The sequence below is a fragment of the Sceloporus occidentalis genome, unplaced genomic scaffold (genome assembly GCF_023333645.1).
Source record: "Sceloporus occidentalis isolate IW3139 unplaced genomic scaffold, rSceOcc1.0.p SCAF_4, whole genome shotgun sequence".
Taxonomy (NCBI): Eukaryota; Metazoa; Chordata; class Lepidosauria; order Squamata; family Phrynosomatidae; genus Sceloporus; species Sceloporus occidentalis.
In genome coordinates, this window is record NW_028316984.1 from 18,963,477 (window position 1) to 18,981,048 (window position 17,572).

The 17,572-nt window shown below is 38.3% G+C and overlaps 1 protein-coding gene across 2 annotated transcripts in view; it reads right to left on the reverse strand.

Annotated features, from left to right (window-relative positions):
• NRP2 (neuropilin 2) overlaps window positions 1-17,572 on the reverse strand; it is a 229,475-nt gene that overhangs the window by 130,442 nt on the left and 81,461 nt on the right. For both annotated transcript variants that reach the window (XM_089519341.1, XM_089519342.1), the window contains exon 3: window positions 3,551-3,732. In XM_089519341.1, coding sequence (XP_089375467.1) covers window positions 3,551-3,732 — 182 coding nt within the window. The remainder of the gene's footprint in view (window positions 1-3,550; window positions 3,733-17,572) is intronic.

Genomic DNA, 17,572 nt, shown 5'->3' on the forward strand with positions numbered 1-17,572 from the left:
TTTAAAGAGTGGGAAAAGGGTCTCTCAAAGTTTGTATGGAAAGGTAAAAAACCTAGAATAAAGATGAAATACCTACAAGATGTAGGTGAAAGGGGAGGACTCGCCATGCCTAACCTGAGAATCTACTTTGAGGTATCATGCCTATTGTGGTTGAAAGAATGGATAAGTTTAACGGATGAAGATTTATTAAACTTGGAACACACTAACTTGAGGTTTGGTTGGCATGTGTTCCTTTTCTATGATAAAGAAAGAGCAAATAGGGATGTCAGTAACCATTTTGTAAGAGGACCTCTATTAAGGATATGGAAAAAGTATAAAAGGCTAATTTGTGATAAAATCCCAATGTGGGCATCCCCACAGGAAGCCTTTTTCAAATATAGTAGTAAAAAAGATGAATGGATCTATTATAAAGACTTATTAGTTTTGCGGGATGGGAAATATCAGATTAAAACTCATGAAAGCCTTTTAAATCAAGGCCTTGATATTTCATGGTTCTTCTACAGACAGCTGCGGGAACGCTTCAGTATGGATCAGAAACAAGGGGGGATAGGCAATACCGACTCAAATCTGGAGGCAGAACTATTATCAGATAAGAGGGCACCAATATCAAGGCTGTATAAATGTATCTTGGCCCATCAAATGGAAGATGAGTTAATCAAAGATAATATGATTAAATGGGCGAGAAATTTTGATGTGGTGATCCCTCTAGATCAATGGGAATACTCCTGGAAAAAAAGAATTAGATATACTTGCAGTCAAAGCATTAGAGAAAGTTACTACAAAATCTTTTACCGTTGGTATTTAACTCCAGTAAAAATAAGTAAAATGTATAATTGTAGTAATAATTTATGTTGGAAATGTGGGAAAATTCAGGGAACTCTTTATCACATGTGGTGGACATGTGAGCATGCAGTTAACTTCTGGAAAATGATATATTTTGAAATTAAAAAACTTATAGATGTAAGACTTAAGTTTTCACCTGATGTATTCTTGTTGAACATAATAGACTTTGGCTTGGAAAAGAAATGTGGCAAAATAATTTTTTATATGTTGTCAGCAGCAAGAATAATATATGCACGTAATTGGAAATCCAAAATGACTCCTCGCAAAGAAGATTGGACCTATAAATTACTTGATATGATGGAAATGGATAAACTGTCAGAGGCTCTTCGTAATGAATCACAAAGCAAGAACAGAGAAGACTGGACCATTGTCATAAAATCTCTTCAAGAACAATGGGGAAGAAATGTAGTAGTGGGAGTAGGAATATTATAGATGATATATGCCCTCTCTATTGTATATTTTGTATCTGTTACTATTGGCTTAATGACTTAGGAAACTTAATGAAGGGATAAATGCTATGTAGATCCCAAGGCCATCTATTTTTAAGGCAGAGCCCCTACCGGCGAAGCAGCCAGAGACCATGGCTAGGTAGGATAAGAAGAAGGGGATAAATATGTACATAATAATGACTTTGAATTATTGTTGGGCCATATTAAGCAAGGATGAATTTATGTATAAATAAGCAGAAAAGAACTGAAGGTTAGGAAGTACTAAAGACAAGGTTTGTATGGTGTAAACTGTTGAATATTATAAGCATTGGTTATAAATAGCTTTCTTTATTTGTTTTTAAATGTTGAAACTTCAATAAATATTAATTAAAAAAAAAAATCCTGGGATCTGTAGTTTAATGGGGCAGCAGAGCTCTCTGACGGGCAAAACTAAATATCTTACAAAACTACAAATCCCCAAATTTCATAGTATTGAGCCACAGTCATTAAAGTGGTGTCAACTCCATTAATTCTGCAGTGAAGATGTTGTCTTTCTGAGCAAAGACTGAATTTTCAATCTAACCTATCTACCTATGATATTTAAATTTTACCTTTCTCCCAAAATGGGATTCAAGGTGGCTGAACAACTGAGGACTTAAGTGGTGCATAATCTTTGACTTTGTAGCTCTCAAAGTTCCCTTCTACTGCCTAGGGCCTGCATAAATATGGTGTGCTGGTTACGGGACAATTGGCGTTGGTCTGCTCAAAAGCATCTGCTAGCTTCAAACTGAAGTGAATTTCTAGGGTCAGACTACCAGCTCACCAGCTGAGTCAACAACAAAGAATATCTCAAGACACAAAGCTTACACTTCCCAGGACACTAAAAAGCAGATATTTTTAAACAAACAAACAAAACAACTTTAGCTTGTGACATACTTTAGGGCTTTCTTTAAGGAAGTAAAAACAAACAAAAAAACTGTGGGGTGGGGGAAAGAGTTTTATTTTTTTACTAGAAAATTAAATGGAGTTGCATAGTTTGATGTTGATGATTTCACTTACAATTTGAAGGAAATAAAAGCTTGACTGGTACAATATTTGTAGCAGTTTTCTGGGGAAAGGGGTAAAGGTTGCTGAACAGCCTCAAATTTGCACAAAAACATAAGACGTCAGTATTAAGTCCAGGTACTGTATTATCTTTGGTCAAAATCAGTTCATGAATGTGTATTCGAGAGCAAAAACATTACAGAAATCTGTAGTGTCTGTTGGGAAAGTAACCAATAACGTTGATGGACTGGCTCTATAACCTTACTAATCTCTTCATTTTTATCCTTTTGGATAACACATCAAGATTTGATAATTTACCGGACACACATGCACTCCTTAGAAATTACTGTGGAAATTACATTAGAACACCACATTTCTTCCATGAGGTACTTCCATGAGGAACAGATAGAGGGATCCAATATAGTCTTCCATCCATACTCTGGCCAAAGCCAATTCCTTAGCTTCACTAGGGTTGCTTCAACACATGCCTTCAGTTCTGACCAATAATCTCTCCTATTGATCATCAGTACAAGTTTCTCATTATGAATATTTTTATCTTGTTTTAATCTTGTTTTTAATTGTATTGTTATTTAATTTTTAAACCTCTTGTTTACCTTTAACTGTATTTTGTTTTTTTTAAGTGCTATAGACTGCCTTGGCTCCTGCATAAGTAGAAAAGGCAGGCTATATCATATGTACTTGACTATAAATTGACTATAAATTGTATCAGTTGAGGGCAGGTTTTGGGGCCAAAATTATGGATTTTGATATGACCTGTGAATAAGTTGAGGGTAAAATCTAGGGACATGTAACAAGAATCTAAAGGATGAAGCAAAGAAAAACAACGTCAAAGAACGTACAAAAATCCAGCAGGCATAACTGTTTGTGCTCACACTAAAGGCTTCATGGATGAAAGAGAGGTGGGTCAAGGCTTACAGGACAGATTATGTTCTTGCCTTTCATCAGGGGATGATTCCATTTTTTTATGAGAGTTAAAGTGCAGTACTTACATTGATCCATGGATAAGTCAACTCAAGTGTTTAGAATCAATTTTTTTCACTAAAACTTATGGACTTACATATGAGTATATAGAGTAAATCAAATACATACATATAGTTATTCCATCAGCACAAAGAAAAGGAAAAATATTATAACACAAACTAAGCATACATTAAAAACTCAGTAGAGGATAGACAATAAAAGAGTTGTGTCTCCCTGTACATTTAGACACTTACCTGTTTTGTAGATCTCATAGCGCAGAGAAAAGCCAGCACCCTGACGGGCATAGTCTGAAGTAAACTTAATATACAAGGAAGGGCCGGATGAGGTGATGGTAGGGGGAGCAATGTTTCCACAGTGCTTGCCCAGAAGGTCAGCAGTTTCACTGTCTCCATCCCGGATCTCTATAAAATCATACCTGTCAATGTAGGGAGGAAAGGGATGGATTAATAAGAGATACAGAAAACACACTAAATGAAAATCTTTTGACAGTGTTCCAGAAACTTTATACAGTGCGCCCACGCCATATGCTGGTGTACTATACGTGGCTTCCAGCTTACACGGAAGCCATGCTACAATGAAAGTAATGGCGTGCCTACCGCCGTGAGCCATGAGCATGCGCCCCATTGTTTCCAATGGGGTGCGAGCATGCGTGGGTTTCCCCTTACGTGGGGTGATCTGGAACAGATCCTCCGCACAAGGGGAGGTCCCGCTGTATTTTACACATAGTAAAATATATGGCGCAGTGGTTAAGTGCCTGTACTGCAGTGGTTAAATGCCTCTCCTGCAGTGGTTAAATGCCTGTACTGTAGCTACTCACTCAAACCATAAAGTTCGATTCAATCCCAGTTAGGGGGCTCAAGCTTGACTCAAGCTTGCATCCTTCTGAGGTCACAAAAATGAGTACCCAGATTGTTGGGGGCAATTATCTTACAGTTGTAAACCACTTAGACGCTACTAGTTCAGTATGAAGGGGTATATAAATGAAGCTGTTTGTTTCACACAATAGTCACTTTTCTTCAAACCCAGGCTCAATCCGTTACACATCAGGCAAGAGGCACAATATTTTAATTAATTAATTAATTAATTAATTAATTAATTAATGTCCTGTTATGTAACCTCCCAATTTCAAATTATCCTGCTAATCGTTATTCACTACAAACACCAGCAAAGAAACAAAGCTTGGAGGAAGTTCTGCTCATTTATCAAAAGTATTTTGTTATCTGAATGTTTTAGATGTCCTATGAGCCTCTGAGATAAATAAAGTTTTATAGCCATCATAATCCGTAAAACACATACAACCATAGAGATTTCCCTGCTTTTCCAGCAGTTCATAAATCTTTTGTCTTTCCACCTACTTATCTATAAAAATCATGTTTGGTTTGCTTGTTTTTTGCTATAATCCAAGCTGCTGGTCTTTGCTGGCTCTTTGTGTGGAAAATTAATAGATGCAGCAGAGGTGCCTTTAAAGTGCACATATTCAGGCTTCGTGACACTACATTTTTAGAAATGTACACATCTGTTTGTTTTACTTCTTACTTTTTTTGTTCCAAGAACGGCCCTAAACACTACAGTAACATGGAGACTGTGCTCAAGGACCATATGGAAGTTTAGCTTCTCTCTCTGAAATTAGGAAGTCAGAGTGAGACCCACGCTCTGCCCCTCGTGGAAACTTACACCAACCTTTGTGTTTCTTACTTTGGTTTTAAAAGGGGGGGGGCTATGAGTGAGGTAAGTGGACCAGACATTTCCCCTCCCAGTTCCTGATCATACCAAAGAGGCCTGAAGTGACCGACAAGAGGGAAATAGCTCAAAGGAAAGGATAAGAAGAGCAGCAAATATTGACTGTCCTTTCCTTTCCTCCACAGTCTGGATATATTAGACACTCCGACCTTGGAGAACTTCAAGTGCAAATGCAAGATTAGGATTGCTTTCTCTTGTGACTTAAGCCATCCTGGATCAAGCAAACTTGATCCAGAGATGTGTAAATCTGGACTAACAATTGAAATGGGATGCAAATTTAGATCACCCTCCCCATCTCCCTTTTCAAGAATGTAAACCACAGTAGAAAGATAAAAAGGAGGAAGAGAGGGGGAGAAAAAAATGTGGCAGCACTTATAAAACTAACAGGTATTTATTTTAGTATGGGTTTTTGTGGATACAGTATAAACCCACATTCAGATACAATACAGAGTGATATTAAAGCTTCAGGTTAGAAAGCATATTTACACAGTTGTGGCAGTGGGGCAGAATGTAATAGGATCTAGAAAAATGCAAATCATAACCCTTGCCTTAAATTTTCAAATGGATGCATAATGTGAAACAGGTTTTTCACATGTTTACAGTTGTCAGTTAGGCTCCATGCACACTGCAGAAATAATCCAGTTTGATACTACTTTAAGTGGTGTGGCTCAGTGCTCTGGAATTTCGGGATGCTCTGGAATTGTCTCCTGAAGCATACTCAGTTATCAGTGCACAAGAATTTTCAGTGCTATGGAATTGTTGGTTGAAGCAGAGCTCTGTTGCCAAAATAAACTACAATTCCCAGAATTCCATGGCATTAAGCCATGGCATTTAATGTGGTAACAAACTGGATTTTTTTCTGCAGTGCAGATGCAGCCTTAGTGTTGATGTGTGAAAGCAATAAATCTATCGGCTTACCAAAAGTCAGCTTCCCTGGGTTCAAAACTCTCTCTGAGAAAATCCCTTTTGTTATTTGTACAGTAGCAAGGAATCTAAGTAGTGTGCCTTCAAGCCAATTTTTTTTCCTATGTTTGCTAAAGGATTGGCATTAGAGAATATAATTCAATTCAGCTGTTTCTCTTTCTAGTCTTGTTTGTAATTTTCTTGTTTAAGGACAGCAATATGTAAATCACTTACTGTATGTCCTGAAATGTTCTGTAACTGGTTTTTGGATACAGCCATTTCTAATGTCAGATTTATGTTCATTTATCCTCTTGCATAGAGACTGTCCTATTGGTCTAATGTGGAGTGTAGAAAGACATTGCTTGCATAGGGTGGCATATATCACATCTTCTGCATGGCCCTCTCTGCAGGAGGAGGCCAAGCAGCCGAAGAGCCTTGATATCATTCCACATCCTTGCAGGCTGATCAAAATCCTTTGGCAGGCCGCATGCGGACCGTGGACCACATGTTGTGCAGGCCTGGTGTAAGCAATACATCAGGCTCAGGCTGATGGTAGGGTGGAAGTTGCTGAGTTCCCTAGCAGAACTTCTCAAGTTATTGCTTTCCGTGTGGCCAAATTATAAAGTTGTCATCAAGAAATCATAGGCAGAAGAGAGGTTTCGGGTTGCATGTGAGGAAATGTTGTTCTAGGTCAGCTAGGAAGATGCTTGCATAATGTGATGTCAAGCAAGTGTCATGGCAGTGCCATTGACTTGGAAATATATATTATTCTATAAAGTAGTCATTAGTCAGTTTAAAGTGGGAGGCATTTGGAGGCTTGGTTTTGTGTAGCCTCATTCAAGATGGTATTCATGATGGCTTGTAGTCCATCCTGGTGTGGGATGTTAGTGTATAGGGATTCTACATCCATAGTGGCTAGGATGGTGTTCTCAGGGAGGTTGTGGGTGGATTGCATTTACCTTAGGAAATCAGATACATTCTTAACATAGCTTGGAGTATTGGTGGCATTTTATCTAAGAATTGAGACCCCTTATCCAGAGAATTGAGTCCCTATATCCAGATACCCCAACAGTGAAGGTTCTAATGTGTGAGATAAAAGGTCTTCCTGGATTCCCTTGTGTATTTTGGGAGGCAGATAAAGGTGCCCAGTTTGGGGTCTCTGAGTAATTTTTGTAGTTCCTTCAGATATTAATCAGTAGGATCTTTAGAGAAGATTCTGTAAAATGTGGTAGTGAACAGTTGTCTCTCAATCTCCTGTATCTAGCCTGAAGTTAGAATTTTTTTTGAGGATGACATCTTATTCTATATAATTGATCTTTTATAGTAATTTGTGTCTCTTGTTGTTTACTCAGTTTGGGTACAACAACAAAAGCATTCTATGTAGAAATCTAATTCCACATTCCAGACTTTTGGAGGGGTCCAGAACATATTTTTGTACATTGGTGCAGTGCCCACTGTCATGTGGGTGCAGGATGAGGTGATTCTTGTGAGCTGTTCCTGACTAGTGCCACTCTGTCTGAAATATTCCTTGAGTCACAAGCCAGCTGATAATCTCAGCCAGATCCAGGAAATGATACTCTTAGTAGTATCTTTTCTTCAAAAGATTCAAGATCATAAATTGTTCAGTTTTATCCTGGGATTTTGTTTCTTGCATTTCATTGTCCCGTATATCTATGTGCACACATGCCAGATCCCTGCATCAGATGAAGTAGACTGTGGTACATGAAAGCTTATAATGCAATAGATTTATTAGTTGTATGTGTCCCAGAAAGCAAGTGGGGAGGGGGTATTGTGTTTCTTGTAACTTGGATACTAGTGTAGTCACCATTCATACAACTGCATGCCTGGAAATGGATCCCAGGAGAAACTGGTATTTCTGGGTGTACTCACTAAACCGAAGCCTAATTTCAAATTCTGGGGAGCTTGTTTATCTGGAGGACTGTGCCACTGCTCCCTTCTTTATCATGTCTGTTACCCCTTGCAGATGTAAAGGGTGCTTCTTTTTTGTCCTTGGCAGGAAGGGACAAAAGCTAACCTTGTTTTATAGCCATTGCTTGCTGTTCAAACCCCTGACATTTTTGACTACTCAGGAAGAACGATCACAACATCCAGGTAGCTTTGAAGCAGGAGGCTATTTTCTATGCCAATTATCTTGTTCTGCTCCTCTGCCTTTCACCAAACTGTTACGGATCAAACATGGAGACAGCCAGGCTGTATCTATCCTCTGGCCTCAGTTGCCAAATAGAGTGTGGAGGGAGCACTGACTAGAAACATTGGGATTTCCTGGCAGTCCACACTGGGGACGGGGGAGGGAAGTGGCACATCATGTTCCATCCTCTCTTCAAAGTGGCTGTCCCATAAAACTAATTGTCGACAAGGGTATTAAGTTGTAGCTCTGGCTAAATGTCTGGTCGTCAGATTGTGTAACTTGAGTATTTAAAATCTTTGGTCTCCATGCTCCATTTGATACCAGACGGATGTCTCCAGAGTTGTGACTTTAGAGTTAGCCAAATCTTTACAAGATCAACTCATATAAGTGAAATATTTAAGGCACAAAGTTCCATCACAAAATGAAGACAAAGCCTTTAAGTTATGCTTACTTTTTTCCTTACTGGATCATCATATTTAATATCAAGTATATGGAGTTGGGCCTCTTTGGCTGCTGTTATTAGTTGTGATTTGTTTTATTCCTTGAGAGTTTTATGTTGACTGTTTTAAATTGATTTGGTTGTTTTTGAGAGCCAGCACCGAACAGTGGTTTCAGTGTTGGACTAGGACACTGGGAGACCAGGGTTCAAACCCCACTCTACCATGGAAACTCACTGAGTGACCTTAGGCAAGTCACACTCTTTTAGCCTCAAAGGAAGGAAAAGACAAATCCCCTCCAAGCAACTTCTGCCAAGAAAACCCTGTGAGAGATTCACCTTAGTGTTGTCATAAGTCAGAAATGACACAACAACAACAATGACAACAACTCATTTTGAATTATTTTGAAATACATTCTAAATTTGTAAAAGTAAATAAACACTGAGTCCACCATCCAAAATAATTGGAAACTGCAGGCTATACTAGCAGGTTAGATTTGGTCACATTATGAGAGAGTGTCAGTGAAAGCATATGGTTTTCAAGAAAGGACCTTCTCTTGTACTTATTTCTTATCTCAATTAATAGAGGCACTCCTATAGCATGTTGGAAGTGTTGAAAGTGGTTCAGGTTGGTTCAAAATTATCCTGACAATATTCTTGTAAAGATAGATTACTCTGTAAAATAGTTATTATTCTTATTCTTATTCCCACCGCATCAATTACAGATAGGAAGGGTTGAGGCAATACAGTTGGGCCCTCTGTATCCATGCATTCAACCATCCACAGCTTGAAAATATTATTTTAAAGTTCCAAAAAGCAACTCTTGATTTTACGATTTTGTAGAGAGGAATCCATTTTACTATGCCATTGTTTATAATGGGACTTGAGCATCCATGGATTTTTGTATCCATGGGAGATCCTGGAACCAAACCACAGTAGATACTAAAGGCCTACTATAATGGCTTGATCTAGGACTCTAGCAAATTCAGTACTGCGGTAGATTTTTAAAAAAGTTTAGCAGATTACACACTACACTCGCATATTGTTCAATTGTCCCAATTTGACAGGGACAGTCCCAATTAATCTTTGCCAACTTACTGTTCAGAGAAACAGTTCCACTTCTGTCTTCTCCTCTCATTTTCCTCCTTTTTCCTCAACTTGTTTCAATTGCTACAATTGAGTTTATAGTGCTAAATTGAAAATATTTGGTGCTCAGTTAAATCAGCAGGTGGGAAAAGAAATGTTCTTCATCATTAATACATTTTGTCATCTTGGCCATGTTGCTTGGTCACATGTCCCAGTTTTCATCTGTGAAATCTCGGAAGGTATGCCCTATTTTTCCCTCCATTTCTTTCCTCTCTGTATAGATCTGCTCTTGCTGTTCTCCTTGTGTGGCTCTGCCTCCAACCACACTTCTCCCACTGACTGACTGGTCTTTTAAGGTCATCTAAAGCAACTCTCATTAGATTTCAGTTTGCTGAAGTATTCAGCAAAATCCAAGCGATGGAGAGACTATGGATTAAGAATAAGAGTGTCTGTTGCAAAAATCTGGACTTATTTCTCAGAATAAAGATTGGGCCTCAATTGTTTTTCATATGTGGAAGCAAACCAAGCCTGGAGAATACTCCCCATTTAAGCATTAAGAGACATATCTGTGTTAGTCTGGGATATCAATATGCAAAGGGATCTTGTAACACATTTGGGACTAATTGTATGGAAGATGTTGTAGCATAAGCTCTTGTAGACTTGGTCTACTTTCTCAGTCATGAAGTTTCCTTTAATTATGGAGACTCATTTGACACAGTTTCATTCCTGTCTAGCAGTCCCAAGTCTGAATGTTCTCTCCCTTCTCCCTCCCACACCAATTTGTACTAAAGTGTGGATGTGTATTGTGAGCCATCCTGCACTCAGGATAACACCATCTGTAGAAAGCAGTAGCCCTGTCTCCTTTCATGGATTTATTTGCATTGTGTCAACCTGTTTAAAACAGCATGTTACCACTTTGCTCCTCAAAGGGGCAGAGGAGTAAAGAAAGCATACACTGACAGGCCTCTGGCTTTGTCACAAGATCCTCTATTTGTGAATCAAGAGTTGAAAGAAAAAATTGCTTGTTGGACACAAAAGGACTCTCATGTGACTCATTCCTTTCATTGCAAGAATTTCCTGTAAACTGCTAAACAACCACCCTAACCAAACTTACAAAGACTCAATGTGCTATAGCAAGGAGAGCTACTCCATAGTTCCCATTTCACTCCTTTTCTGGGATTTAATCATTCTCTGAATGCGCTGGCCAGGCTTTGGCCTTGGGACTACAGAAGCAGAAGCAGGGGTCCATTCAGAGTTGCAAAATGGAATCTTCCACCAGTACTTGTCCTTCATTCCTTTCTCTCATCCTGTCACTTAGGACAACAGCCTGAGAATTAAGAACCTAAAGAATGGGGAACGGAAAGCCAAGTAGCAGATTACAGGGGTTTTTAATTTAAAAGAGGTGCCTCTCCTTTGAGAGGTAGCATGTGAATTCAAGGCAAGGAGAAGGAAGATTGCTGGAAGGTCTGAAAGATGACTTCAAATCTGGGGTCTGGAAACCTAAGGAGAGTTTATGGCCAAGGTGACCACAAAAAGATAAAACCAGCCACCAACAGAGTCAACCCACTACCCCAACTCATCATATTTAATATTCTAAAATATATTCTTATTTCTGTGTTGTGATCACGCAACTTGCGACCTCAGGCCACTGTTTAGAATCATCAGAACCCCATCTTTTGTTTCTTCCTAGACAGCACTTCTAGGACAGATAAGCTTAAAATCTACTAACAAAAACAGGGAAGCAAGAGCGATGAAACCCACAGCAGTATCTCCAGTCAACAGAAATAGCAGCATACCTAAATCCCTTTAAAATCCCTTTAAACTAATTTGTCCCACTGATTTTAAAAAGCCTTAAGATCAATTTAATGAGGGCTCTGCTAATTTTTCACCCATCTGAAAGAGATTTATTTCCGAATACAATGACTTTTTTTAATACCCTGAAGAACAATAATTTCAGAATAGCACTACTGTAGAGTGGGTTCAAGGTGATTATCTGTTATACTTCTGTGATTTTACTAAATTACATGTAACTGTATTAATTAGATCCAGACACAGCATATTCATATCCCTTATCTGGATATCGGAAATTTGAAATACTCCTAAGTCCAAAATTGCCCATATGGGTGGCTGAGATAGTGACACTTTTGCTTTCTGCTGGTTCAGCATTTACAGCGTGCCCGTCTCATACATGGGTGCGCTATACACAGCTTTCGGCATATGCTGAAAGCTATGCGTGTTAAGAGGAAATGATGTGCCCGTCGATGGCATCCGCACTGTGCCACACCGCAGGCACAAGCCCCATTATTTTTAATGGGGTTCCACCATACATGGTATTTCCCTTACATGGGGGGGGGGGGTCTGGAACAGATCTCCTGCATAAGGAAAGGGCGCACTGTACAAACTTTGCTTCATGCACAAAATTATTTAAAATATTATGTATAAAATTGCTTTCAGGCTATGTATATAAGGTGTATATGAAATATAAATGAATTGCATATTTAGACTTGACTCCAATCTCCAAAATATATCATTATGTATATGCAAATATTCCAAGCTCGGGGAAAAACCCCAAACACCTCTGGTCTCAAGCATTTTGGACAAAGGAAACTGGACCTCTATATATTTTTATTTAATGAAAGTTGAGCATAAACTGATGAAGCATTTCTTTGTGATGCTGCTTTATCCATTTTAATGTTTCCAGAATACTGGCTTCTGTTGCATGTTTAATTCTGTTGTTTTGGAATTATCGCTCAGGGTGGGGTTTCACATGCTAGTTGTTCATTTACATTGAGCTAGTTGGTCTTCCTGCTCAAAAATGAAGCTAAGCAGCAGCTGTTTTTCAGGAACCCCAGTGTCATCTCTAACTGTTAGCAAAGCTTGCTTGCATGTAAGTGCACCAGGTTGTCCTTTGGTGTAACCAAATGCCACATTCAGCTGCAAGTAAACATGGCGCCATGTTTCATGAGCCACACAATGCCTCACCTGTCAGCAAGTTAATTCACTTATAAACAGACATGGAGGTTCTCTAGAAATGCTATATGTCAATAACTAGATTAATTTGCAAGTAGGCACGCTGTGGTGATACTTCTAAAAGAAATAAGATGTAAACTTGTGGTTATTTAGAAATCACATGATACAATACAGAAAGCTCAAAAGCTCTTTAGGAAATATTACCATATATACTTGACTATACGTTGGCCTCATATATAAGGGCAGGTTTTTTGGAACTAAAATTATGGACTTTAATATGACCTATGGATACATCAAGGGTAAAACTTAGGGGCATGATGTAAAGAATGATGCAAAGGAAAATGATGCAAAAGAACTTAGAAAATTCTGGCAGGCATTACTGTGTGTGCTCACACTAAAGGCTGGCTGGATGACAGAGTCGAGGGGATCCATGCTTCTTTTTTGTGTTCCCAGGATGGACTAAGCTCTCACCTTTTACCACTCTATTCAGAGAAAGGAGATGGCTGCTTTCTCTCTCTCTCTCTCTCTCTCTCTCTCTCTCTCTGTGTGTGTATGAATAAGTTAAAGTACAGTATATATACATTGATCCTTGGATAAGCAGACCATGTTTTTTGAGTTAATTTTTGACTAAGATTTCTAGTCTTATACATGGGTATATACAGTAAATTTCCCACAGTATAATGTGGAAGTGTTCCTTAGTAACAATCAGATGTCTACTCTTAAAACTTCTTCCAAACTCGAAGTAAATCTACTCCTTAAGGACCAGTCCAAGAAGAGTAACAGTCGTCCTTTCTCTTGGCTCTCTGTGGATGGATAGCACAGAAGGTCTCTAGGGCTGATCTGTGTTGATGGGCGACATGTGTCCTCACACCAACACTTAGGAAAGTAAGACTGGCCCTCATAACTGCTCTAGCAGTGCATCAGCTCATCCATAATGTATGGATGATGACTGCTGTCATTTTAATGTTGATTGTCATCACAATATTTTCAGCTGCTCTAAATGCTTCCACTAGGGAAGAGAAAAGAAGTATAATATTTTTAAAAAGATAAGTAAGAGAAAACATATAGGACAGGACTGTTAGCTTGTAGCACAATACCTAGTTACCTTGGGAACACAAGAAACGTGAATATAGTGACATGCTGAAGCCATTCATAACTGAACACTGGAAGGATCAGAGCTTAGGAATGTTAGTGAAAACAGCCAACAGTGCTATTTGTTTCAGTTTTTTTAAAATAAAATATGATTGCAGAAAAGAAAGAAACAAAAAAGAGAAAGAAAACAAAAAAGGGAAGGGAAGGAAATGCATAGAATATGGATAGGGGCTCTGGATATTCATGAAATGAATAGAATATTAATAGAGGTTCAGGATATACATGAATATATACTGACCATATTTACAAAAACACATTTTGAATTATGTGTGTATATCTGTGTATGTGCGTGTTTATGCGTGTGTGTTCATGAGTAGCTAAAGCAGTGAGTTCTGACCATAAAAATAGATGGTTAATGTTTAGCTTTTCAACCTTAGATGATTATTATTATTATTATTATTATTATTATCATTATTATTAACCTTTATTTATAAAGCGCTGTAAATTTACACAGCACTGTACATCCAATTTTTTTAATTAGACGGTTTCCTGCCCTCAGGCTTACAAACTAAAAAGACACGACACAAAAGGAGAAGGGAATGGTGGTGAGGAAGGAGATGAGGTCCAGTAGTTCTTCTCAACCTCCGAGGCCTGGACCAAGGCAGATGGACTGGAGGAAGTAGAAGTCTTTTTGCAATAGTAAAAGCACAGAGGATCCAACATGCACACACAACACACATGTTAATACTAATCATATTAAATGGGCTAAATATAAGTTGTAATTATCCTTCCAAGGCCAGGCACCAATGTTTACAGGAACAGACTAATAAACAAACTCGCTGCTAAGCTTGGTTTCTATTTTCAAAATTTCTTGCTTCTCTATCAGTCAAAAGTACAAGTAGACAAGACAAAATGTGATAATTTGCTTGTGCTCACAGATGCCCATTTATCCTTTAGTAAAACAGAATGTCCAATTAGTTGTACTGCATAATTTTTTTCTCAACATGAAATGGAATTGATAAGTACTACAGAGAATGAGTGAAGTTTAAGGTACTACAATTATACCTTGGTAAAAGAAAGTTAAACTGTTTATTTAAGCTGTATCAGGAACAGGCCTCTTCCGATACTGACTTTATTCTTTCAGGACTGGTCTTTTTTGTTAATCATAAGAGATATACATATTATTCTCTTTACATTATTACAAATACTCCAATAATATCATTCTCCCATGATGCTCTGAATGTGCCTGAATATAATATGTATACCAAGCATGCTGAATCAGATAACATTATTTAAAGCACTGTGAAATTTTCCAGTTTTACTTTTCCAGATAATCCAGATCACTGGCCACAAAGGAATATTACCTGCATTACACTGCCAACACTCAGTTGAAGGAGACAGGTTCTTTCTACAAGGACATTATCATGCCCAAAATATCAATTTTTGCTGGACAAACATACTTTAGTTCTAAAGACATTTTAGTTATTGAAGCTATGGCAGTTTTCCTTTGGTTAATTTGCAGTCTCTTTGTTCCTTTTCATGAACATCAAAATTACTGCTTTCCAACAAACATAACCTAGACTTGCCGATTACAGTTTTTCCAAGGGTATGATTAATGTTCTGACACAACATATTTTTAATTAGCATATGCAGAAAAATGGCCAAAAGCTTACTCAGTTTCCTAACAGCCATTAACATGTTAGTGGTATAACAAAAAAGGTGGTATCATTGTGTGTTCAAGAAGGGAAAAAAAGCAAGACATTACTACTAACACCACAGTGATGCATTACTTCTAGTGGTAGATATTCCTCCTACCACTACAGAGTTTAATGATGGTCTCAGCACATCATTATATTCATTCTTCTTAAAAGTAACTTGCCAAGCTGAGCCTGGCAGTAACCAGAGAACAGACATAGAGCATTGTGTGATCATTTATTTTGCATTTCCATTAAGGTACATAGAAAATTGGCCTTTGGACACCAGGCACATTTTCAAAATCTAAAGTTGTCATTATTTTTGCTTTCATTAAACACTAATAAGATGAGTCACCATCTGTTTAATCTTCTGATTAATTTTATTCTTTGAATGTGCTTCTTGGACACATTAAAGTTGCAACATATATGTCAAAACCAGCAGAAGGAATTATTAGATTTTTTCCCCTCTACAAATCAGCTGAAATATTACAGTTTTAGCAATCTGTCAATGAACAAGCTACACGAAGAACAAAAGTAGCAATGTTTTACTAATTTGTTTAAAAAATTACTTTTTTTTTTTACTAGTTTGGCTCCATCCACACATTTTAAGAATTTTCTCTTTCTGCCACCTATCCTTAATAACAAATGTTGCATGCAAAACCAGGGATTAACTTGAAATAAGGGTTCCAGAGCCCTGTGTCAATGTCACAGTTCAGCACAGGAAGATATGAAGCACACCAGGATGGACAAAAGACCTCTTCCAAGATCTGAGAAATCAAAGATAAATTTAAACCAAGAGTGAGGCTACTCTACAATCAGCAGGGGAACACATTACATGATGAAGTAGAAATAAAAAGATGATGTAAACAATACATGGAAGAACTATATAAAAGAGATTAAAGGTTAATAGATTAATTCCAGACAGTATTGTATAAAGATGAATTTCCAGTTTTAAAAAGAGAAGTGGATGGAGCTTCACTCGGAGTTAGGGTTGCCATAAGCCAGGACCTCCAAACCAGGACAAATATAGGACAAATGTAGGACAACATTTTCAAATGTAGGACACGTTTTTCTAAAAATGGAGGACACGCGAAAAAAATTGATGATTTTTTAAAAATGTTAATCTAAATGCATGTTTCTAAGGCATGGTCAAAATGGAGGACATTTTGGCATTATTCCTAGACAGATGGCAGAAATGGACTTCCCTTTCTGGCCATATTTATATATTTAATAATGAAAATAATGAAAAAATAAATAAAAAACAAGACAGGGGTGTATATATTTAATAATAAAAATAATGAAAAAATAAATAAAAAACAAGACAAGGGTGCATATATTTAATAATAAAAATAATGAAAAAATAAATAAAAATCAAGACAGGGGTGTATATATTTAATAATACAAATAATGAAAAAAGCAATAATAAAAATTAATAAAATAAAAACAATAAATAATTAAAATTAATGAAATAAAATATAAAACAAGCAATAATAAAATTAATAAAATAAAATAAAATAAATATTTTATATTTTTAAAAATTAATTAAAAAACCAAAAAATCCAAGGCAGACCTAATGGCCACTGACTCACCTTTCCTCCTTCCGCTCCCCCCCTCCTCCTCCTCTTTAGGCTTGTGGGGTAGGTGCGCGCACGCAGGGAAGCATGGCAGGTGCGTGCGCTGCCGTTGGCCCCCGCTGAGGACCGGGTGGCGTGCGCTGAGGAGCCCGTCCCCTTTGGCCAGCTGGCCAATGGCAGGCTGGCCAAAGCAGGGGATGAGCTCCTGCTTTAGAGCCCCCCGCACGTGCGGGCGGGAAAGCCCTGGCGCGGGAGGCATGGTGGCGGCGGCGCTGCTGCCGCCGAGAAGGAGGAAGAAGGTGGAGCCGGAGGAGGAGGTGGGTTGGCGCTGTACACCAGTCAAGGAAGGGAATGAGGAGGTGGTTTGGCGCCGCGGCCAGCCGCATTAGCGGCAGCAGCCGCAGGAGCAGGCCCTGGATCGGAACAAATGCATGGCTGGGGGCCAAACCGGGCTGGGACCGGGAGGGCCCCCCAAAAGTGGGATTTTCCCGGTGGCCACCGGGATATGGCATCCCTACTCGGAGTACTTGGGAGAAATAAATCACCAGGAATAGATGACATACCAATAGAGCTGCTACAGTCTATAGAGATGGGATTTACTTTAGTTCTAA